Source organism: Aquarana catesbeiana, linkage group LG08 (genome assembly GCF_042186555.1).
Source record: "Aquarana catesbeiana isolate 2022-GZ linkage group LG08, ASM4218655v1, whole genome shotgun sequence".
NCBI lineage: Eukaryota > Metazoa > Chordata > Amphibia > Anura > Ranidae > Aquarana > Aquarana catesbeiana.
The window spans coordinates 267525724-267549319 of record NC_133331.1 but is presented as its reverse complement, the minus strand read 5'-3'; the positions used below and the strand labels follow the sequence as shown (position 1 = coordinate 267549319).

Sequence of the window (23596 nt, the reverse complement as noted above, 5' to 3'; positions counted from 1 at the left end):
GTATTACTGTATTTTTAGGAGCACCTGGTACACAAGGGGTCGCCGGACCAACAGGTCCAAAAGGAGAAAGAGGAAGCAGCGGGCCTTCAGGTAAATAAGGAATATATTGTTTTTGTACATGAAGGAAATTAAGACTCATTTTTGCTCTGGTCTGCTTTTCAACCAAAGCTTCCATTTATGGTATCTCACCAAACTCTGCTGCAACTAAAACCCAACTTCAGCAAAAAAGCTTTTGCTTTGGATAGAACAAGGGAAGGTTAGTGTGACATACACACACTGTCAGCCTAACTGTACAAATAGTATTTCCCGCTTGCACGACACCAATCTAAGCACCAGCAGATTGAGAGTGACCGTCACTCGGAAAGGTAGGCTGACCAGTTAACCCTTTACACATACATAGTAGCCACCACTACATATTTTAATAGAAACATGCACCATTCACTGCATCCACTACTGCAATTCTTACCTTTAACCCCTTCATGCTGACGTAACAGTAACACACATATGTGGCCTCACTGCATTAGGCTTTTTCACGTGGGGCCGTATATATGCGTCTCTCCCTTTGTGCTTGAAGTCTCACCGAGAGGCCCGGGCCCTGTTCTAAGCCTCCAATTGGCTACCACATTGATCAGTCACTGTGAAGCCCGCCCCTGTGTTTTTGTTTTCTTTCTGTGGATGGAGAAGAGAGATACAATGTACTGTACCTTTCTCATTCCTTGCAGAAAGAAAGAAAGAAAGACAAACGTTTTTTGCAAAAGAAAAATTAACCTCCACACGCTCATGCTATAGCTGAAAGATGGCTACAGCATGGGCCTAAATTGCCGGGAAGGCGTCCATGTACGTCCTCCCATGTATGAGCTGCCTGCATGCACCCTGCGGGGCGTGCACAGCGCACTCTGTGATCAGCGAGTCAATGAGACTTGGCTGATCACAGATCGGAGTAAGGGGCTGATCCCGGCCCCTTACCACATGATCAGCTGTCAGCCAATGACAGCTGATCACATGATGTAAACAGAAGATCGTAATCAGCTTTTTTTCCCCCTCATGCTATTAGCGTGAGGAGAAAAACAAAGCCGATTACCGGCTTCTGTCATAGGTACATCGGACACCCACTGCTGCTAAGCAGTGCCCACCAGTGCCACCTACCAGTGTCCACCAGTGCTGCCAATCAGTGCCACCTATCAGTGCTGCCTATCAGTGTCACCTACCAATGCCCATCAGTGCCACCCATCAGCGCCAATTCTCTACAGCACACATCTATGAAGGAGAAAAATTACCTGTTTGCAAAATTTTATAACAAATTATTAAACTGCAAAAAAATTTTTTTTCGAAATGTTCAGTCTTTTTGTTTTTTAGTAAAAAATTAAAGAAACCATCAGTGATTAAATACCACCAAAAGAAAGCTCTTTTTCTGTTGCATGACCCGTGCAATTGTCATTCAAAGAGTGACAGCGCTGAAAGCTAAAAATTGGCCTGGGCAGCAGGGGGGTTTAGGTGCCCCGTAAGCAAGTGGTTAAAATAAATTAATTATAAAAAAATTTAATAAAAATGAAAAAAATACCTGTGTTTTAGGTAGGACAAAAAAAAAAAAAAAAAAAAAAAAAAGCAAAATGCGCACCATTGCTTCTACAGCTACAAACAAATAACATACACATGCAGTACAGTATGTGGTATCGCTGTGATCGTTAGGAGCAGAATTTATTTTGGGTTGTTCCTTGGTGGTAGGTTATGGTAGTAACAAGAAATATAAAGCTAAATTTAAATTTATCCAATACCATTTACTACTAAATGAAAGCTCAAATTGCCCTGAAAAAAAAAAATAAGGTATAATCCACCTGGATGCACAAAGTAGTTGTGATGACAGTTATGGTTTTACTAACACATGTCAAAGTTGCAAAATTGTGCTTAGGCATTTCGATTTGTTTTACCCTTAGGTATGAAGGGTTTAAAGCAGGTCTGTGTCACTTGATACCATGCCCAAATAGGAATGTAACAGTGTTTGCACTGCTACACATGTGCTCAGGAGTTGAGTTGGAGAGCATGGTCCAGGAGGGAGAAGGGCGACCACCCCTCCTCCGTGGAGGCTGTCCTACAGCCTTGGGTGGTTGATCCAAGGGCCTGAAGTCAGAGAGGAGCTGAACCCAGAGGTCCTGCAGAGCTGACTAGAAGGGGGACACTAGCAAGGATCTGATTCTGCCTACAGTGAGTACAGATCTGTGTCTTTTGGGCCTGTCCTGTGAGGGCCACCTCTTCAGCTAGAAGAGTCAGTGGATGGGTGTCAGTCAAGGGGATGCAAGAGAGTATCCTGAAGGCAAAGTAGTTGCATCAACACTGCTGCTAGAGAGAGCAAGAATACTTAATTCTTCTATACATGTGGCAGTATGGTAAAAGCAATGTGTCTGCTTCCACAAATCTTCTAGTAAGGCCAAGTGAGAGTTGTCCTTATCTACTGTGAATAGTTCAAGTTGGAGTATCCCACTCATCCCTTCCCCCATCCAAGTTCCAAATAAATATACAAAAACAAATACCCTGTAGTAACGAGCAAGCAGGAGTAAGGGCTGCAGCCAATAAGAGGGAGGCCTAAGAAATCAACAAACAGCAAGCCCTACAGGGACAGTGCTACAATAATAACAAATTTTAGGGAATCTGAAATAAACAAAATACATTTTCCGAATTCAAATTTAAAAATGAATTTGAAAATGAATTCAAATTAAAATGGAAACCTATTGTAATAAAGTAAGGTATAAATGTGAAATAAGATAACAATTCCTACCTAGGCTGAATTATAGAATAGAAACAAATATAATAAAATAGAATTGAATATAATGGAATATATAAGAATTGAATAAAAGAGAATAGAGTAATATAGAATGGAAAATACAAAAAATAGAATAGAAAATAAAATAGAAAATAGAATATAATAGAAAATAATAGAATAGAATCAAATAGAAAGAATAACCTCCTTTTAAAATTCAAGTTTTTAAATAGAATAGAATGAATATATGTCTCCCGGAATTCTAAATTTGAGTAGAGTAGGACAGAATAGAATAAAATAGAAATACTGTTGCCTCCTGAAATTAAAATTTTGAATAGAATAAAATAAAAAGAATATATCTCTGTCTTCCAAAATTCAAAACAGAATAGAACCAGTTATTCTTCACAATTCAAATCAATTCTATATTTTCGAAAAAAATTGAATCCAGTCGAATATGAATAAACAAAACTAAACAAATTTTGTTACGAATGCAACAAAACTAAAATTAGTAAAATTAACAAAATCGATCCGAAGTGAAAATAAACACATTTTTCCGTTCCGCACATGTCTAGTGAGAGGAAATCTCCCCAATGGGGTCACCGCTAGAAATAAAAATGACAATAGTTCAAGTGAGGAGGAGTGCTGAATAACGAAGTTTATATTCGTAAGACTATGAAGTCCAGAGTCATTCTATTTAACCACTTCAGCCCAGGAAGGTTTTAGCCCCTTAATGACCAGACCATTTTTTGCGGTACAGCACTGCATTGCTTTAACTGACAATTGCACGGCCATGCGACGCTGTACACAAATAAAATTGATTTTATCTAATCCCATTTTCTCCCACAAATCGAGCTTTCTTTTGGTGGTATTTTATGACCTCTGTGGTTTTCATGTTTTGCGCTATAAACAAAAAAGACCGTCAAGTTTGAATAAAAAAAAACAATATTTTTTACTTTCTGCTATAAAATGCATCCAGTAAAAAAAAAAAAAAAAAAAAAAAAAAAAATTCTACAATTTCTAAAATTTCTTCACCAATTTAGGCCACTATATATTGTGCTACGTGTTTTGGCAAAATGTATAGCTTCTACAAACGGTGGGATATTTTCATGGAATATTTTTTTTTTATTTTTATTTAATAGTAATAGTTATTTTTTTTATTTTTTAATTTTTTTTAATAGTAATGGCGGCGATCAGCGACTTATAGCAGGACCGCGACATTGCGATTGACTAATCGGATACCCAACTGACACTTCTGACACTTTTTTGGGAACCATTGACACCAATACAGTGATCAGTGCTAAAAATATGCACTGTTATTGTACTAATGACACTGGCAGGGTAGAGGTTAACATCAGGGGCTACCAAAGGGCTAAATATGTTCCCTGGGAGTGCTTGCTAACTGTGGGGGGAATGCTCTGACTAGGGGAAGACAGAGATCCGTGTTCCTGCTTAGCAGAAACACAAGATCTCCATCTTCTCCCCTGTCAGAACGGTATTCTGCCATGTTTGAATAGGCAGACCGCCATTCTGCCTCTTTCGGGAATGGTCACGGGTGGCCGGTAGACATCAGATCCGCCAGCCCCCTGATTGGCTCCCCTCTGTCCAATCAGTCTCCAGTGATGCGGAAATGACATACAGATATGTGATTTTGCACAATAGAGACACTTTGCCGCAGTAAATGTATGTTACGCAGTCGGCAAGTGGTTAAAATTACCAAGCAAAGACCAACTTGTTTCAGGGGATTTAAAAAAATAAAAATAAAAAACACAACACCCTTCCACAGAGTTGAATGGGCTGTAGAAAATGTGATCTACACTGAATAATATTAAACAGAAGCAGAGTTTATTAGGAACAATGTAACTGATATTAGTGTAGCACATTTATTTTTTGCACCTATTGAGCAGATACATATATCATTGAAAGCATTTTGTTATATTGTAAACAGACCAAAAGCAAGCAAGATGACAAAAGATGGTCACCAGCATGGCCTGTGATCTCTCTGTGGCTGATCTTTTCCTATTACTGACTTACCAGGCAATGTTCTGCACTGTGTCTCTGTATGGAGGCGGCAATCTTGGAAGAGGCAGAGCTTTGCTTTCTTATGTCAGAGCCTGCAGCAAGGAGTGAGTAGCACAGTGGTGACATCTCCAAATCTCAATCCACATTCTCTGCCACAGTCAGGGGCAGCAGTGCCTTAGACCTCACACTGCAGATATACAGTTATTGGGCTGTAGGTACAGGCATGCCTAGACACCCTCACACGTCCATTAGGAGGAAAGTAAACAGACAGACTGTCATCAACACCTTTGTTTAAAATAATGATCTTCGACCAACAGATATGCATAGGCCTAAATTTATTTTGACCTTCTCCTGCACAGATAATTTAAAGTTTTAACTGTATGGGTTTTGTTTAACTCTCCAATTAAATATGTTCTATAACTGACAGGACCACCAGGACCGAAAGGGGAAAGAGGAGACAGCGTGGCTCCAGGTAACAGGCCATGTCATTTGTTGCTTACATAATGACATATTACATCAATTTAATTCAGTATTAATGTTAAACTGTTAGGCTAGGATCACACCTATCTGGTATGCTTATTTTAGTGCATTTTGTAATGGTCTTTGTTGCATGTCTACACACCTGTAAGAAGTGGTCTGAGTAGCATCTTCCAGTGACTAGAGTTATTAAGACTGGATGCCTCCCCTTTGTGGTGCCAAGTGTGCCTTCCCAAACTAGGTGCTTGCTGCATGACCTGAGCACACACTACCTCCCCTGCCTTTCTTTCAATAGTATTACTGCAGTTGCCCATCCTGCCTCTTCCTCTTTCTGGGTAGGACTTTGGTTCTCTCCTGTAGACACAATATAGCAGCTATCATGCTTCCTGGGTTGCTTTGGACTCCCTCTCTACTGCTGTGGAGATTATGAATAAACCTCTGGAACCCATATATTCACAAGCATGGCAGATCTTAAGCACAAGGAAAAAGGGCAGATGGTCTTGTTAGCTCAGCTCTTAGCTCTAATAGGTGTGGTAGTTTATTCACTCTGGACCCTTGTATTCAATTGTATCTGCTGTTATGAGGACACCCGATGATAGTTAGACATTACCATGCCCATGGCTTACATCAACCACCAAAGAGGCATGAATAGTCATGCCTGATGCCGTACAAAAGAAAACAGAGTTGGTCCTTTCTTGGACAGATCTGCAGGGTTCAGCCACAGCCGTAGTCCACATTGCAGTCAGGCAGACTTTTTCAATCATCAGCATTTAGATCCAGGAGAATGGGCTCTCCTTACAGAAGTATTTCAGGGCCTTCGCCACAGGTCGTGGGCGAAAGACATAAATCTGCTACTGTTCAGATTCAACATCAAACTGGCCAGATTTGTTGTCAGGTCCAGGGACCATCAAGCCTTTGCAGGGGACTTTCTGATGACATTCACTGGTTCAGCCTTTCTATCCCTCTAGGTCTGTGGTCTCCAAACTGCAGGCCCATGAGCTATATGTGGCCCTTTGCCTGCCTTTAACTTGCCCTTGGGGCATTATTCCACCAACTGACACCAATGATGGGGCACCATTCCATCAATTGACATCAATGGGGTACTAATCTCCTCCTTGATATCAACAATGGGGTACTATTCCTCTCATTAAAACCAATGATGGGGCACTGATGCCAGGGCATTTTCAACTCCCACTGGTCACAGTCTGGCTCCCTAAAGCCTGAAGTATAGTAAACTGGCCCTTTACTTAGAAAGTTTGGAGTCCCCTGCTCTAGATACTCTTGTCTGCTCTGCATTGGAAGGCATTCTGGGGATACTTATTGCATCAACTTGGCCCAGAAGTACGTGATAGTCAAACATACTCAGGCTTTTGACAGGCCCTTCCAAATCATCTGGACCTTCTGCCCCAAAAGAAAGTGTTTCATCTTGCTTCTCGGTCACTGGTTTTAACAGAATGGCTGTGGAATTTATGGTCCTGAGAGACGGAGATCTTTTTAGACTCGGTCATCCCTACTCTTGAAGCCTAGGAAAATCGACTTCCCACAAAGTCTACCATCGCACCTGGAATGGAACCATCATTCCAGAAAGAGCTCTGTGGGATGGATTCTGTCTTTCAATTAGTCTGGTCTGGATCAACACCTGGCTTTGAGTACCTTTAAAAGGTCCAATCTGAGCATTGGCCTTTCTCTTTCAGAGACCTTTGGTCTCTCATTCTTTTGTATAGTTAGTAGATAAATGTCTCCATCTGTGGACCTTCTTGTGCCCCCTTGGGACCTTAATCTGGTTCTCTTAGCACTACAGAAGTCAGAGGGTCCCTAAGATAGCGGCTTTATCTTGTAAGGAGCTGTTCTTAGTATTGGAAGATGGTAGCAGTGGACACTGTAGCAGTGACTCCGGGCAAAGCAGATGTTCTGGGCGCAAAAGTTTTCTCTCCCAGCTCGCTGGGCCTGGAAGTCCTATGGTGACACAGATCTGGACACTGCAACAAGGTCCCACCTAAGCAAGGAGATGGGTGGCAGTCTCTCACCAACTGTGGTCTGCAGCCATGACCTTGTGGGTGCCTCTGGGGGTGGTGGCCTCTGGTTAGGTGTAGTAGTGCAGCCCCGATCTAGAAAACACATGTAAGCACGGGTACTCAGCAGGATCACCAACCTGAGCAGCCCAGCTTTCTCTCTCCTTGGCTCTCCATGCAAAACTTTAGCAGGTACTTTCAGAAAAACACCAACAGAAAAAAACCCTGGAACCGTGAATCCATCTTCTATCACTTCACCTTTGTACCTTATTGCAAATAACGGAAGCTGCGTGTTTAGTGGACTCACTATGAGAACTACCGCTGGAATGCTCCATAGAGCCAATACTAGTTGATGTACTGTTGGAAAATAATTTGCCTAACTGATCCTGAGCAGTAGATCCTGCTTTCCAAGTAGACTGCCTGTAAGCATCTCTCCGCCCAGCAAAAAGGTTTATGTTGCGAAAAGTAAAAAGAAAAAAACATTTGGTACCCCCTTGGTGGGCAATGTAGGCTGCTGCTATCTTGTTGTCAATCAACTTCACTCGGGCTCCTTGGAGAAAAATTCTGAAAGGTTTGCAATGCTAGAAAAAACTGCCTTCTATTTAAGACAGTCAGAGCATCTGCATTTCACCAGGCTCCAATGGCCTTGCACTTGTCTCCTCAGACTGGAGACAGCCTGGCATCCAATGTCAGAATTATTCCATCTCCTGGGCAGAGAGGCACGCCACAAAAGAGGCACACTGGTCATGTCCAAAACTCCAGTTCTTGCTAATTTGTGCAGACACAAAGATCTTCTGATCCATAGGCAGCCCATCCCTTTGACTTAGGAAAGCAAATTGAAAAGCCCCCATGTGCCACCTGGCCCAAGGCAACACTGGAATGGCTGCTGTAAAATGGGGACAAGGCAATCCTTCGCTGACATAAATGCTGTTTCTATTACTCTTTGTGCGCAGCTTTTAATTTTGGAAATTTTTGCAAAAAAAAAAAAAAAAAAAACCTTGACTTATTCAAGCATGAAATGCTACTCCAAGGGAAGGCGCATGCGCAGAGTTCCCAAAGATGGCCACATAGCAACGGAGCTCCGCACCCTTTGATCCCCACTGCAGCTGACTGCTCCACCGCAGATCGATCAGGGACAACCCGATGTCAGGGTGCCCCGCTAGGAGGGACCTCTCCCGTCAGCTGGAATCAACTCTGCAGCAGCCTGGCTTATCCAAGATTGCGGCCGCAGCTACACGAGGTACAGACATGGGGACAGACGAATCCATTGCAGATCAGGACGCTGCTCCAGCACCTGCCTCCACACTGGGGAACGCCGCAGTGACTACACCTAATCTGGCCATACTATCACTGGCATCTACTGAATCCCTAATAAGCAGATCAATGGGAAACCTTCACCTAACCCCCATGAGTGACTTGCTGGCCACCCCAGATAACTGATACTGAAAACCACACAACTCCTCTGCTGACTTGCCTGCTATGATGGCTGCATTCTCAAACATGTTGTCCAGGGGACTAGCTCAAAAAGCAGTTCAAATCACCTCAGCTACACATGCGGATCTTCAGAATATAGGGGCATGGATTGAACATATTGAGAAGAAAATTGATCAGTCAGCAGCCAGAATTAATCAAAATACAGCCAGAATCCAAGACATTCAGGATCAACTTGAAATGGCATTATTCAAAATTGATGACCTTGAGAATAGATCCAGACGGTACAACTTTAGAATCCGGGGCCTCCAGGAAATCTGTAAAAGATTTGCAGCTGACAGTCTGTTCCCTCCTCAGGGACCTCATTCTGGACATTCCAGAACACAGGTTAGAACTGGACAGAGCACAGAGCACAGAGCACTACGACCTATGCGGAAGGATGGCCTCCCCAGGGACATAGTCAAGCCCCACTTCTACGCAGTTAAGAAAGAGGCGATGAAGGGTTCGCAGAACTCTGATAAGCTCTTGATTCAAGTACATCATATTCAGATTTTTGCAGATCTGTCTCCCTATACTGTTGAAAAACAACGATCTTTGAAACTTTTGCTCCAGATCCTAATGCAAAAAGAAATCACTTACAGATGGGACTTCCCCTTCCGCCTAAATTTCTCCCACCAAAATAAGCCCTATGGGTTCTCATCCTTTGCTGAAGGGGAACGTCTGCTTGTACATCTGGGACTGATCACTGAGGAGATACCACCGCCGCCCACCAACAAAGGACCCCCTTCAGCCAAACGTCCATCTCCGCCTAGTCCTCTAACACCTGTCTGGGAGAAGCAGCAGTCGAAAAGATCTAAGGACTCTTGCCCACCATAACGGGTAGTACAACAAAGCTGGAAGTCCTGCTCTACTCAGTTCCCATCGGGACTGTCCTTTTGAATCTTAGTGGATTCCACCCGAGTCTACTTGACTATTCACTTAAACCCCTCCAGGGGAGTCGGTTCTCAACTTGATTGTTCTTTAACAACCTCAGCCTTCTACAGGTTTAGTTTTAAAAATTTTGTTTTCTATTTTTCTTTTTTAGTTTTTCCCTTTGCAGGTTGTTTCATATGACACGTCACACGGCCTGAAGCTAGTTGCTCTTTTTGGACACCCTTCCCCACCTGAATTCCCCACCTTTGTTCCCCCATGTTACCAACAGTTGGGGACCCTATCATCCACAAAATCTTCCCTTCCTAATTCCTCTTTCACTGTTCTCCTAACTGAAGGTTAGAGCAACAGAACGCTGCAAAGTCTTGGAATATATTGAACTGCTTAGGAATATATTTTCAGATTTTGTCAGGTAGTATAGGTGGGCGATCACAGTTGTTTCCTGGGGAGCCAACAGGGGACACCATGGTTTTGGGGTTCACCGATGGGACCGTAGGTCTCCTGGGGAATGGCCCCCCTTGTTTCTTCTTTAGGTTATCTAGGTTTTATTCATGGGAGTGGGGCTCTGTCTAACAGTAGTTAATATGATTTTTTGGCGGGGGGACCGGAGAGGTTGCACTGCACCTCACTCAGTCACTGAGAGGATGTTGAATGACTTTCGGAGACAGACAGACTGATTACCCTGGGGTGAGGGAGGAGCTCCCTCTCTTGGGATCAGAGGGAGAAGGGGCTGGCCCTTTCCCCTCTCAACCTGTACGCTTGATTACCATCTTCATGTATTGTCTTAATGATTTTTTTGGTTTCTATCCCTCTTTCTCTTCTTTTTCCCCCCTTCTCTCCTTTCTCCATCCAGTTTTCACCAAGACCATTCACGGGAATTTCCAGCCTCAACTCACAAGCTTGGGAAACCAGGTCCATGTGAGCATACCAGGTTACCTCTGTTTTTGGGGAAAACAACTGTTAAATGTAGAGCATATTCAATTCTCTGATCCATGACTGACTCCACACCCCCAACTTGAAAGTTACTGATCCTCTCTCACAACACCCAGGGACTGAACTCCCCAATAAAACTGCTCCAACAGTATCATACCTTAAAGGGCGGATATAATCTTCCTCCAAGATATGCACTTCCCTTCCTCCTATAATCCACCATTCCTTCAACAGAATTTCCCCCACTTCTACCTAGCTAATGCTGAAAACAAAACTAGAGGTAGTAATAGGCTTCTCAAAAAAATTAAACTTCTCAACATTAAAGGTCATCAGAGATCCAGAGGGCCAATACTTGCTGACTGAGGGAACCATAGATGGAGGGTCTTATACTTTTATCTCATATTATGCTCCTAACAAGGGTCAAGGAAAATTCTTTGAATCCATGATACTTAAACTACGACCATTCTTTAAAGGGAACAGTCATTCTAGGGGGAGACTCGAACCTACTGTTTGACCTCTCCTTAGATAAATTCAGAGCAAAGAAACCCCAAAATGTACGTCCTCCCAGACAAAGCCTACAAGTAGTGCATCAACAAAACACCTTAGGCATGGTGGATATTTGGAGAGGACTCAACCCTCGAGAAAAAGATTATACTCACTATTCTGCCCCACACCAGACCTATGCCGGGATAGATCACATTTTCTTACCAGCCTCTGACATCCCTTTTGCCATTTCCTCCAAAATTAGGGACACGTCCCTATCGGATCACTCTATCATGTTTCTGAACATAAGGTGCCCTCTAGAGAAACCCTACAAATGGCGTCTCAATGAGTCGCTACTGAGCAACCCAGTGCACTGCACTATTCTTAAGAAATCCCTGCAGGAATTTTTCAGTGACAACGACATTGGTTCAGTTTCTCCTTCAACACTTTGGGGGGCCCATAAGAGGGAAACTTATCCAGCTAGCCTCTAAATGAAAAACGCAAGAGTAAAGCAGAAGTTCAGAAACGGAGGAATTCCTCTCAATAAGCAAATCACATAAAAACGTAATCCTACGCCTGATTCTTTATCCAAGTTACCAAGTTAGAGATAGCCTGGGTACAACTCAATCTAGCCCTGAACGGGGGGGGGGGAATAAACACCTTAGATGGATAGGTGCTAAGGTTTATTACCAAACAAGATAGGAGTTAAACTAGCGACAAAATGGAGTCCTAAAACACGCACCTTGTCATTCCCTAAGATATGGACAGCCTCGGGCGACCTGACACAAAACCTCATCTGCATCACGAAATCCAGGACTTCTACTCTAAATTGTACACAGATGGTTATCCTCCTTCCCCTAACAAAATAGACTACTTTCTCCGAGATATACCTCTTCCTAAGATCATGGATAGCCAAAGGGAACTCCTCGGCAAACCCTTCTGTTCAGAAAAGGTCTTGGAGGTGATAAAATCTCTTAAAACAGGGCTCAGCCCTGGGCCCAGACGGTTTTTCAGGTGGCTATTACAAAAAATTTGGCCCCTTACATGCCACGTTTTTTTAATTCTCTACGGGATGGAGCCCCCTGGACAAAGATTTAAATACAGCCTTTATATCAGTAATCCCTAAGCCGGGGAAAGATACTAGCGAGGTCGGGAATTATCGGCTGATATCCCTTATAAACAATGACATCAAAATAATTATGAAAAAATTCTAGCAACAAGAATGTCTAGCTTTTTTGTGAAGTACATATACAGGGACCATACCGGGGAGACAGGGCCTGGACCAAATCAGAAGGGCCATAGATATGAATCTTTGCTATGATCCCATTGGGACGGTGGAACTCCCCAGAAAGGTCTGCTGATCTCAGTTGACCTGCAGAAGGCTTTTGACTCAGTTTTATGGCCCTACCTATTCAAAATTTTGGGAAGGTGGGGATTCGGTCCTAATTTTATGGGAACTATTCACTCTCTATATTCTACCCCCAGTGCACAAGTCTGGCTAATGGGTCATTACTCTGACATCTTTAACATCCGAAAAGGAATAGACAGAGATGCCCCATATCGCCTCTCATTTTTGCAATAGCTATCGAAACTTTAGCAATAGCTATCAGATCAAATTCAGATATTAAGGGGGTTTCCTGTGGCCACCAAGAACACAAATGCGCGTTATTTACGGACGATATGTTGCTCTTCATAACGTCCCCATTTATCTCCACCCCCATTCTGTTCCGCACACTCCAAGAGTTCGGTACTATCTCGGGCCTCAGAGTCAATGCTTCCAAATCACTCGCTTTAAATATCTCGATCCCCAAACGTTAATCGACCAATCGAAACACCACTTCCCCTCTACCTGGGCCTTCGGGATCAATACCATATTTAGGAATCAGGCTCCCCAATAATGTAAACAAACTGTATGTATCTAATTACCCCCCAATGTTCCAGAGACTGGAGGAGGACCTTAAGACATGGTTGAAGTGTGGTCTGTCCTGGCAGGATAAACACAGTAAAGATGTTGATGCCCCGTATCTCTACCTTTTACGATTCCGCCCCATCCCCATATCCAAAAAGTTGATTACTAAATTTCAATCTAAAATCGTAGGTTTTGTCTGGGGAAAGAAGGGTCACCGATGCTCTAGAGTCATTCTCTTCAAGAATCAGGGAGGACTAGGACTCCCAAATATTTGGTGGTATCAGACGGCACAACTAGCCCAGATCTCCACGGTCTATTAGAAGGTGCCCAAACTGGACTGCATTAGAGAGACAGGCTGTCCCTCACCACACAATAGACTTCCTTTTGTGGAGTCCCCCAAAACAGAGAAACCCCATCTTGGCTCCCACCCTCTCTCATTCTCTGATGCTTTGTGATATACTCCACAAACAGGCCATCCTAATATCAACAATAAAATCCCTCGCCCATCTTTTCCACAACTGAAACTTTCAGCGAGGGGTGAATATTCTAGCCTTTAAAATGATGGTTAAACAAAGGGTTATTTAGAAAGGTCACTTCTTCACCTTGTCAGGTCCTATCACACTGGGATATTGTTTCAGCAAACTGGCGATGCCTAAGGCTGAAAAGCTCAGATTTTCCAAGATCAGGCATTTTCTACACACCTTATGGATAGATAAACCTGCCCCTCCCAAACCCACTATCTATTAACAATGGTGCTCCAACCTCATGGATCAGAGAGGTGGCATTACGACCATACAGTATATGCCTTGTTGGCACAAAATCCAAACTCATCCACTTATGCTCAAGCTTGGGAATCAGAACTGGAACTTCAACTGGAACCTGAAAAATGGTTTCTCTCCTTCCAAAGCTCCTACAAAAAAGGTATTTTGAACATCAGACTAATTGAAGCAAATGTCAAGCTGCTCACTAGATGGTACTATGTCCTTACCAGACTAGCAAGGATTTATCTAGATGCCTTCCCCCTGTGTTTTAGGGGCTGTAATCAGATGGGCTCTATGTACCACATTTGGTGGACATGCCCACGCATCAGAAGTTTCTGGAACAAATTCTTCAATCTAGTATAGAAGGTCACTGGTATAGCAGTTTCCCAGGACCCAAAAATCACTCTGTTGAATCACAGAATAGACAACACACCCAAACACAATCAAACTTTGATTTTTTTTATGTTTTTGGGAGCTAAAATTCTCTGGCGGAGGCTTGGAAGAAGCCCAGGGTCTCGATTCAGGTGACAAAGTGCAAAATCTCCTGGATCATGACCCAAGAACAAATGACAGCAACACTTTTAGACAAAGTACAGAAGTTTGAAGCCATTTGGGAACCTTGGGCGTTATATATCAAAGTCCCTCTCTACCCGGGTCATATCACTCTAAAAAGGAACTCTACTGGATGCCTCCCCTTCTCCTTTAATCCCCCTTCCTATACTGCTACTCTTTTTGCTTTATTCTCACCTCTATTCTTCCTGTCCCACATGGCCCTGTCAAGTTTGGACATTAAGGCATTATTACATTTTACTACAAGTCCATATAGTAATACCTTGACATATTACTGTAGCTATCCATGGGAAGAATGGTTATCCCAACATATGCAATAAATGCTCTTCAGGAAGCTAGAGGATGGTGATATATCCCACCCCTGTATTGGCAGAAGGGGGTAAGGCGTCGATTCGGGATGCCTGGTCGGCCCCAGGTGTACCGTGTGGGCCACAGCGTGATCCCTTTGGGGTGGCCTACGGGGCCTGCTGGGGCTGTGGGGGTCTGGGGTTGGCTCGACAACATACACACACATACATATACATACATACATACATACACTCTGTTCATTTCTAGCATATAATGTTGACTGTATATCTTACATGTATATGTTCTCCTCGATTGGCCATGTTGGCCTTTGTTATGAGCCAATGTCTGTATTGTTACTTTATGTGCCTTTATTGCAAATCTCAATAAACACATTAAAACAGAAATACTACTCCAAGATCCTTCATAGATTAAAAGGAGGAGTTAACTGCTTTCCCTGTTTGTTAACTAGTCGACCAAACTTGGAAAAGGACTTCTAGGACAAGATTGTGATGCTTTGCCAGCTCCTGGCTTACACATGTGGCAATCAAAACGTTGTCCAAGTAGTGGTAGAGCCTTATCCCCAAATACGAATTACCATCACCACTGCGAACAAAATGTTCGAAAAGATTCTTGGTGCAATGCCGAAAAAATGGCAAACACCTGAACTGGAAGTGACAGCCAGTCACTGCAAATCTCACATGTCTCTGGTGTTTCACACAGATTGGTACATGGAAGTATATGTCAACCAGGTCGATTGACACTAACCGGTCTTTATGCTGAACTATCACCATGACTGTTTCCACGGACTCCATCTTGAACCTTTTGGTGTGTATGTACCCATTCGATTTCTTCAAACCCAGACAGTATGGAAAGCTCCTGATGCCGTGGGTACTAGAAAAGAATATCCCAGATTTTGTTCTTTTGGTGACACCAGCATTATGGACTTGTTGCAGTATCATTCTTATATGTAATCTTGCAATAATTCTTTCTTCTTGACATCTCTTGGTCATGAAAGGATTTTGTGATTGCACTCCCAGGTAACTGTCTTTGATGTTTGTCGCCCAAACCCTCCAAAAAAGGAGGCTATCCTGGCTTCCACTGGAAGACACTGGTTGGGCCCAACTTCAAGAGACTTTCCAGATGTCTAGCAGCCTGCTTTGGATTTGATTCCTTGTAAACAGCAAGTCTTAACCCCCTTCACTGTTATCTGGTAAATTTCATCCTGGCCTATAAGATTTGGCCTCCTGAACCCTTCTGAAGATTGACCGACTTAAATGAAAAGACGACTGCTTCCTTTTATTAGACTGTGACCACAGTCTGGACATTTCTTCTGTCACTCGCTTCATCCAGCTTTTTTTTAAACAACATCCTTCCATTATGGAGAATGTTACAAAGGGCTTGTGTGGAAGCTTCATCCACCCTCCAGTGGTGCAACCACAAAGCTCTCATGGCTGTGACTGAATGCGTCAGCGCTAGAACTAGGTCTGTTGAAACCTCTGCCAAAAGTCAGCAGCCAGGTTCAAGTCCTCCAGAACCATGCCCACTCCTGTAGGTTCCACTTGAATTAAAGACCATTTCTTAATGCTTTAAACATCATAGTTAATGTTGTTGCTAGTCAACAGGCAAAAACATGCCACAGTATAGAGTTTCTACAAGTCTGAGGGCCAGTTCACCACTATTTAAATTGAAAGGGTCTTTCTGCATGCATGTTTTTGAAGTGTTCAGGTGCTTTCTCAATGTGTTTTGCCATGTTACAGATGTGTTCCATACAGAAAAAATGCAACATGTTCTTCTTTAGTTGACTGTACTGACACACACTCCACTGGTGTTACGTAGGCCCTTGGAATCCATGGTAAACACTGTTCATGCATTTTTGACTCAAATAAACTTACTGTAAATTGGTTTTCTCATCAGATCTCTCACATTCTTCAACAATGAGCTTTTAACTCTCTATTATGGGAAAAGAAGGCTCCTCCTTTTTTCACATTTGGAAAGATCTGTGTGTGTTTTGCGATAGTTGGGCCAGTGTCTTGCCTGTGGCATGGATATTTGCTGCATACTTCCACTACAGCCTCTAGGCTTTGAAATTTGTGCATCTGCTTCCTTATCCATTGTCATTTGAGGCAATCCATGCAAATAATTTTCCTGTCACTGCATGCAGGTCCAACATTCACCCTTGTTTTAAATGCATGTGAGCCATTGAACCATGTGAGCTGCTTGAGGAGTAGGGATGAGCCGAACACCCCCCTGTTCGGTTCGCACCAGAACATGTGAACAGGCAAAAAATTTGTTTGAACGCGCGAACACCGTTAAAGTCTATGGGACACGAACATGAATAATCAAAAGTGCTAATTTTAAAGGCTTATATGCAAGTTATTGTCATAAAAAGTGTTTGGGGACCTGGGTCAAGCCCCGGGGGACATGGATCAATGCAAAAAAAAAGTTTTAAAAACGGCCGTTTTTTGGGAGCAGTGATTTTAAAAATGCTTAAAGTGAAACAATAAAAGTGTAATATTCCTTTAAAAATTTCAGACCTGGGGGGTGTCTATAGTATGCCTGTAAAGGGGTACATGTTTTCTGTGTTTAGAACAGTCTGACAGCAAAAGGACATTTCAAAAGGAAAAAAGTAATTTAAAACTACTCGCGGCTATTAATGAATTGCCGGTCCGACAATACACATAAAAGTTCATTGATAAAAACGGCATGGGAATTCCCCACAGGGACACAAAGACGTGGGGGGTCCCCCTTAATTCCATACTAGGCCATTCAGGTCTGGTATGGATATTAAGTGGAACACTGGCCAAAATTAAAAATAAAAAATATGGCGTGGGGTCCCCCTCAAAATCTATACCAGACCCTTCAGGTCTGGTATGGATTTTAAGGGGAACCCCGTGCCAAAAGTTAAAAAAAAAAAAAAAAAATTGGCATGCGGTCTCCCCAAAAATCCATAACAGACCCTATCTGAGCATGCAACCTGGCAGGCCGCAGGAAAAGAGGGGTGGATGAGAGAGCGCCCCCCCCTCCTGAACCATACCAGGCCACATGCCCTCAACATTGGGAGGGTGCTTTGGGGTAGCCCTCCAAAACACCTTGTCCCCATGTTGATGGGGACAAGGGCCTCATCCCCACAACCCTTGCCTTGTGGGGGTTTGCGGGCAGGGGGGCTTATCGGAATCTGGAAGCCCCCTTTAACAAGGGGACCCCCAGATCCCGGCCCTCCCCCCTGTGTGGAATGGTAAGGGGGTACAAAAGTACCCCTACCATTTCACAAAAAAAAAAAAAAAGTGTCAAAAATGACAAGAGACAGTTTGACAATTCCTTTATTTAAATGCTTCTTCTATCTTCCTTCGGTTTCTTCCTCCATCTTCTGGTTCTTCCTCCGGTGTTTTGATATCTCCCATAGACTTTTAAAGGGTGTTCCGCGGCTTTAGAATTTGCCGCGAACACCCCAAATTGTTCGCTGTTCAGCGAACTGGCGAACAGCCGATGTTCGAGTTGAACATGAGTTCGACTCGAACTCTAAGCTCATCCCTATTGAGGAGCATGAAACCCATCTTGTGCAAGAATGTGAAGAATGCAGATTTTCATGGTCAGGGGATGACCAGTGGCGGGTCTTAGAAGCAAAATAAAAAAGGTGTTTGCGTTTAGGGCTTCTGCGCCTAAATTAATGCAAAACACCATATATTGGATTTCTTGAGCATTCCTTAAACACGTCCCATGTTGCCCGTTCGTCCTTTGCTAGTCTTCTGTGCCACTGACAGGTGTGGTGAGCTCATATCCGCAAAAAAATATGGGAAAAAAAAAAAATCATAATTATCTCACCAAGAAAAACAGGTACACTGTCCCTTCAAGACCCATCTGCTTTCATCCACTTACTTCAGAAGCAGCAGCAGAGCCAAGGCAGCCCTCCCAGAGGCAGACAGGAGAGACAGAATCTTAAAAAAAAAAATAAAAAAAATAAGTCAGACTGTCTAACTCCAGGAACAAACAGCATAGTAGGGGACCAAAGAGGAACAAGTCTGTTTAAGCTGCTGCTTGGCGACTGGCGGTCACTACCCCGCGCCACCCCGTTTCCTTGCCCTCCGTGACATCATCCACCACCGTTCTCAGACTGAAAACAAAGCCAAGAGAGAAGTGTGTCACGCTGCCTATACAAGACAGGAAAAAACCCTAAGGGAGAGGCCAGTAGTGACATTGCAAAGCTTACTTATACCACACCTGTAGAATATTCATGCTGTTTAAGCAACATTGCCCATGGCACAGGACACAGGGCACCCAATTTCAGGAGGGTTTGCCATCCAACAGTCAGGGTCTTCAAACTCCAGGAGAGGCTGAACCTTGAGGGGCTGTACTTGGATATACTTGCAGCAACCAAACTACTTACAAACTGAAATCAACAGGTAGCCTGGAACATGACAAAAAAAAAAAAAAAAAAAAAAACACCCCCACACACTTCAGTGGGGGAGGGGCTGTCTTTTATTTAGCTAAGAAGAGGTGGTTCTGTGGGTTTCAGAGGAGGCTTTAACCCATTGTGTGCAGACAGGAGGTAGGGCCAGGAAAGGGAGATGGTCCCTGCAATCCTCTTTGTTTGTGTCTAATCACCTGAAGGTAAATGTATAAAACCCAATCATAATGATTAAAGAACATGTGTCACATACCATATTCCTCAAAATAATGGAACCAATAAATAAAAAAAATCCTATTTTTAATGTCTGGTAAATGCTAGAACGGTAAACCCTGGACACTGTTATCCATCTCTCGGAAACTCCGTTGGTGAGATCTCCAAGTTACTGGGTGTGCACTTCTGCTGCTATTATGAAGGGCTCCCACCACCGTTGCTGGATTTGTATTTATTTTATTTTATATTATGGAGAATGTAACAGGAGTAGCTGGAACACTACAGGGGGCAGAAACACCCAAAACTTCCAGGGGGAAAGGATCAGAATTGGGAATTATGACATGGAGATCTCATTGGCAGAACATCCAAGACATTGCTTTTGGGTTCAAGGACCTTTTTTATTTTGGAGGACCATAAAAACTGACCAAAGTAACTACTTATTAGTATCTATAAGTATGTTCAGGGATAAAAAAACAAAAACAAAAATAAACCGCAAAGTGGACTTATACTTTCACTGCTGATGTTAAAGCCCTAGGAACACATGCAGTCCATACAATGGTCAATCTTAGGAACCCCTAAAGTCAAATGGAATAGTTGAACTTAGTCAATGTTTGATAGACTAGACTTGTCTATAGGAGGTTTCTACTTTGAGTAAAATAGTGGAACTGTTCCTTTGTTTTAGCCATCGGTCAATTAAAAGCACATTTTTTTTTAGGGTGCCAGGTCCAATCACTGGAAAACTGGAATGAAAAGTTTTAATTCTCAATGTCTCGACCAAAAAGAAGTAGAAACATTTTTGATTTTTACTCCTGAGCATATTGAAGAAAGAAACAAATGATTTAGCATGTGATATATTCACTTTAATTATGTCAACTCTTTTCTTAGCAATCGAAAAGCTTAAATTGCAAATGGCTGGTATGGATATACGGATAAGAGATCTGCAATCAAACCTTGAGAAGCAGGGAAAAGGTTAGCTGGATGCTTTATACGGAGGTTACTTTCACCAGGGTAATGTATATCTTGTGTTTGGGGCCAATAGGTAGGTAGGAAGAAGAGACACTTGCCTTGGACTCTTCAGCGGGGAATGAAGCGCTAAAAGGATTGGAGGTCCAATCTCTGCTGCTGAAGAAGATCACTATGTAACTATGTAAGAGCTCTTAGTCAGGAGCAGTCTACAGACCAAACAATACAAATGCTTAAAATTAGTGCAGCAAGCCTAAAGTCCAGCAGTTTTGCTTACCCAACCCTTTGCTCCCCCATGCTCTGGCAGTGGACTGTTCCTCAATGTCCTTATGTCCACCCCTTTTTTAACGCTTACTGTTAGATAGGTCAATTTGGTTGTCTGCAAGCTGGTGGTAAGTAGACTTTGGCTTTTTCCTGGGCATTCCCCAGACATTTGTTGGGTCCTTATGTCCACTGCAGAGCTACAATGTGGTCCCTGCATTGGTCTTTTTGAAGTCAGAAGACCGTAGATTGCAGAAGTATAGGAGAGAAGAGGCTGCCAGGATTGCTCTAGCAGTGCAAAGGAATTTGCAGGAGAGGAGGATCAGGTTAGTAAAATTGTTTTACCAAGTCCTTTAGTCTTTTAGATTTTTAGGTTCCTGGAGTGCATCTTTAGATGAACAAGACTACAGTTTAGGCATCTGGATTTTAAGCAGCTGAGCCCTCTAAAATGACATTTATTAGATGGAGATCATCAATGGGTGCCACAGTTGTTCACCTACAGAATTCCTTTAACTTAATAGAAAGTGGCAGATCTGTTTGCGATGTGTTCAATGAAGTCTTGTGATGAAAATTGTTTTTTTTTTTCTATTCTTCCCACTATTACAGCTCTTTCATTTACAAAAGAAGTCACTAGAAGTGGCAACAAATTCTATATTATAAATGGTGTTGAAGCCACTTATTCTGAAGCCAGAACCAGCTGTGCCAATGGCGGAGGTCAGTTGGCCGTACCCCGGACCCCCGAAGAAAACCAAGTCATCTTCTCCCTCCGAAAGCAGGTCAATCAGCACACATTCATGGGTATAAATGACTTGCAGAAAGAGGGTGATTTTAGAGACCTGTCTGGAGAAGCCATCAAATACTTTAACTGGCGTGCAGGTGAACCCAACAACCGTCGTGGCAATGAGCACTGTGTGGAAATATGGGATGATGGAAGGTGGAATGATGAGAATTGCTCAAGCAAACGTCTTTTTGTTTGTGAGTTTTAAGTTAGAGGAAGTTCATCATTTCTTTGTATCCATGTGCCTCTTGTATTCTTTAAAGGCACATTTTAATGCTTTTATTCTTTTGTGCACCTCCAATTACCAGGCACTAAAGTGGTTGTAAACCATTATGTTTACCCTGTGAAGTGACTGACCTCAGATGATACACTGATATTAAACAAATCCTCCTACATAAGTTGTACCTGTTTATTTGCAGTCTTCTTTCTCAGCTGTCAATCATAGGCTGGATCTCCCTCCCCATCACCTTTTTAGCTCTAGAGGGACATGCTTTGTTCGTATTTCTTGTTAGAGGTTTACAAACACTTTATATTTTCATGATTGTGTGCAGTTACTGTAATTGCCTGAAAAACAATAAACACATGTAACTATATTAAAAATACCATCTTATTTACAGTTTATCATTGTATTTCCAGTTTTTTTTTTCCTCAAATAACAGTTTTATTAGTTATCTCATCAGGCAAATGAACATAGACTGAACACAGTAAGTTCCAGGCATTACTAGAGCAGGAATATAGCTCGTATAGACATTGTAGCAGCATTTGGTGCAGGATCATTGCTAAATCATACTATAAACTGTTAGATACTAATTGAAGTTTGTCATAGGCCAGTGATGGCAAACCTTGGCACCCCAGATGTTTTGGAACTACATTTCCCATGATGCTCATGCACTCTGCAGTGTAGATGAGCATCATGGGAAATGCAGTTCCAAAACATCTGGAGTGCCAAGGTTTGCCATCACTGTCATAGGCTATGTGAGAGCCTAAGGAGTGTGAGATGAGACGTAAATGAAGAGATAGAAAAGAGAAGGGGTAAGGAAAGTTGAAGAAGTAAGGTAGATAATATGGGAAAGAAAGGTAGTAGCTCAACCATCGGCTCCGGGCAGGTCCTCCCGGCGATGCCTCTCCTCCCAGACCTTGTCGTGCATTTCCAACCTATCCTGTAATCTAGCTGTAATTTTTTTCCATTAGCTCCACATCTTTTATTCTGAAGTACAGATCTTCTTGGGAGGGTGCGGAGCGCCGTTTCAAGTTGAGGGCAACCAAGCATAGTGCAGCTGTCAGGATATGTCTAAGTAGCTTCTTGGATGCTTTGGCAATTTGTAATGGTGATACGCCAAGTAGGAAGAATGTTGGCGTCATGGAGACCTGTACCTCAAGGAGGTGGGTTGACAAGTGCTAAGTCCCCATCCAGAAGGGTACTATCTTGGGGCAGCTCCAATAAAAGTGGTAAAGGGTGCCTTTGTCTCCCTGGCAGCACTGATCAGAGCTAGAGGGGTAGATAGCGTGGAGTACATCCGGTGTCAGGTACCAAAAGTAAAGAATTTTATAAGCATTCTCTTTGTAGAGCGTACAGAAGGAGCTTTTAGCCACCTGGGACCAGATTGTCTGCCACATCATCTCAGGGATTTCTTCTCCCAGTAGCTTCTCCCAACGGAGCATGTAGGTTTGTTTACCCCAATTTGGTATAGAGTAGGAATTAAGTAGTCGGTATATGTCGGAGATCAGACCTTGGTGTGCGGCGTCCTCTAATATTAAGCTCTTGAAGGGGGATGGCGTTAATAAGTGGAGATTTGGGGCAAAGGATTGGGCATAGTGGTGTATTTGCAGATATCCATAGGACACCTGGCGAGGCAAGTCATTTTTTCGTGGAGTTCAGTGAACGTTAGTAATTTACGTGATCTAGGGTTTACCAAGCGGCCAAAGTGGAATAAGTTCCGCGTTGCCCAGTGTGAAGACATCTGGTGAGTGAGACCAGGAGGCATCTTGGGGTTGCAGAGGAAACAAGTTAGCAGTGACTTTTCTGAGATGAGCTCATCTGCGGGACATTTTGCACCAGAACGATCTGAGTTGAGACATAGACCCCAAAAGCGTACCAGGGTCCACCTCCGGGTTCGCATCCCAGAGTGAGCTATTTGGGTGTATAGGAACGAGCCATATCTTTTTAATCTCTATCCATTTACTAAAGGATCATTGGGGGAACCAGGAGGTCAGGACACGCAGTTGAGTCGCTTGATAATATTTTTCCAGGTCAGGAGAAGCTAGCCCCCCATCGGAGCAGGACGCCATCAAGACCAAGCAGGGTATCCTGTGTCTCCTGTAGTTCCAGACAAAGTGTATCAAATCTGCTTGAAGCTTTCTTAGTTGTATATAAAAAAGGGACAGGGATAGGCAGTGTCTGGAATAGATAC

The 23596-nt window shown here is 43.0% G+C and overlaps 1 protein-coding gene across 2 annotated transcripts in view; it reads left to right on the top strand.

The window, feature by feature from the left end:
• The window catches only part of LOC141106428 (collectin-43-like), a 44514-nt gene extending 22710 nt beyond the window's left edge, over positions 1-21804 (top strand). For both annotated transcript variants that reach the window (XM_073597204.1, XM_073597205.1), the window contains exons 5-8: positions 19-90; positions 5202-5246; positions 20069-20152; positions 21014-21804. In XM_073597204.1, coding sequence (XP_073453305.1) covers positions 19-90; positions 5202-5246; positions 20069-20152; positions 21014-21393 — 581 coding nt within the window. In that variant the 3' untranslated portion in view covers positions 21394-21804. The remainder of the gene's footprint in view (positions 1-18; positions 91-5201; positions 5247-20068; positions 20153-21013) is intronic.
• The last annotated feature ends 1792 nt before the right edge of the window (positions 21805-23596 follow it).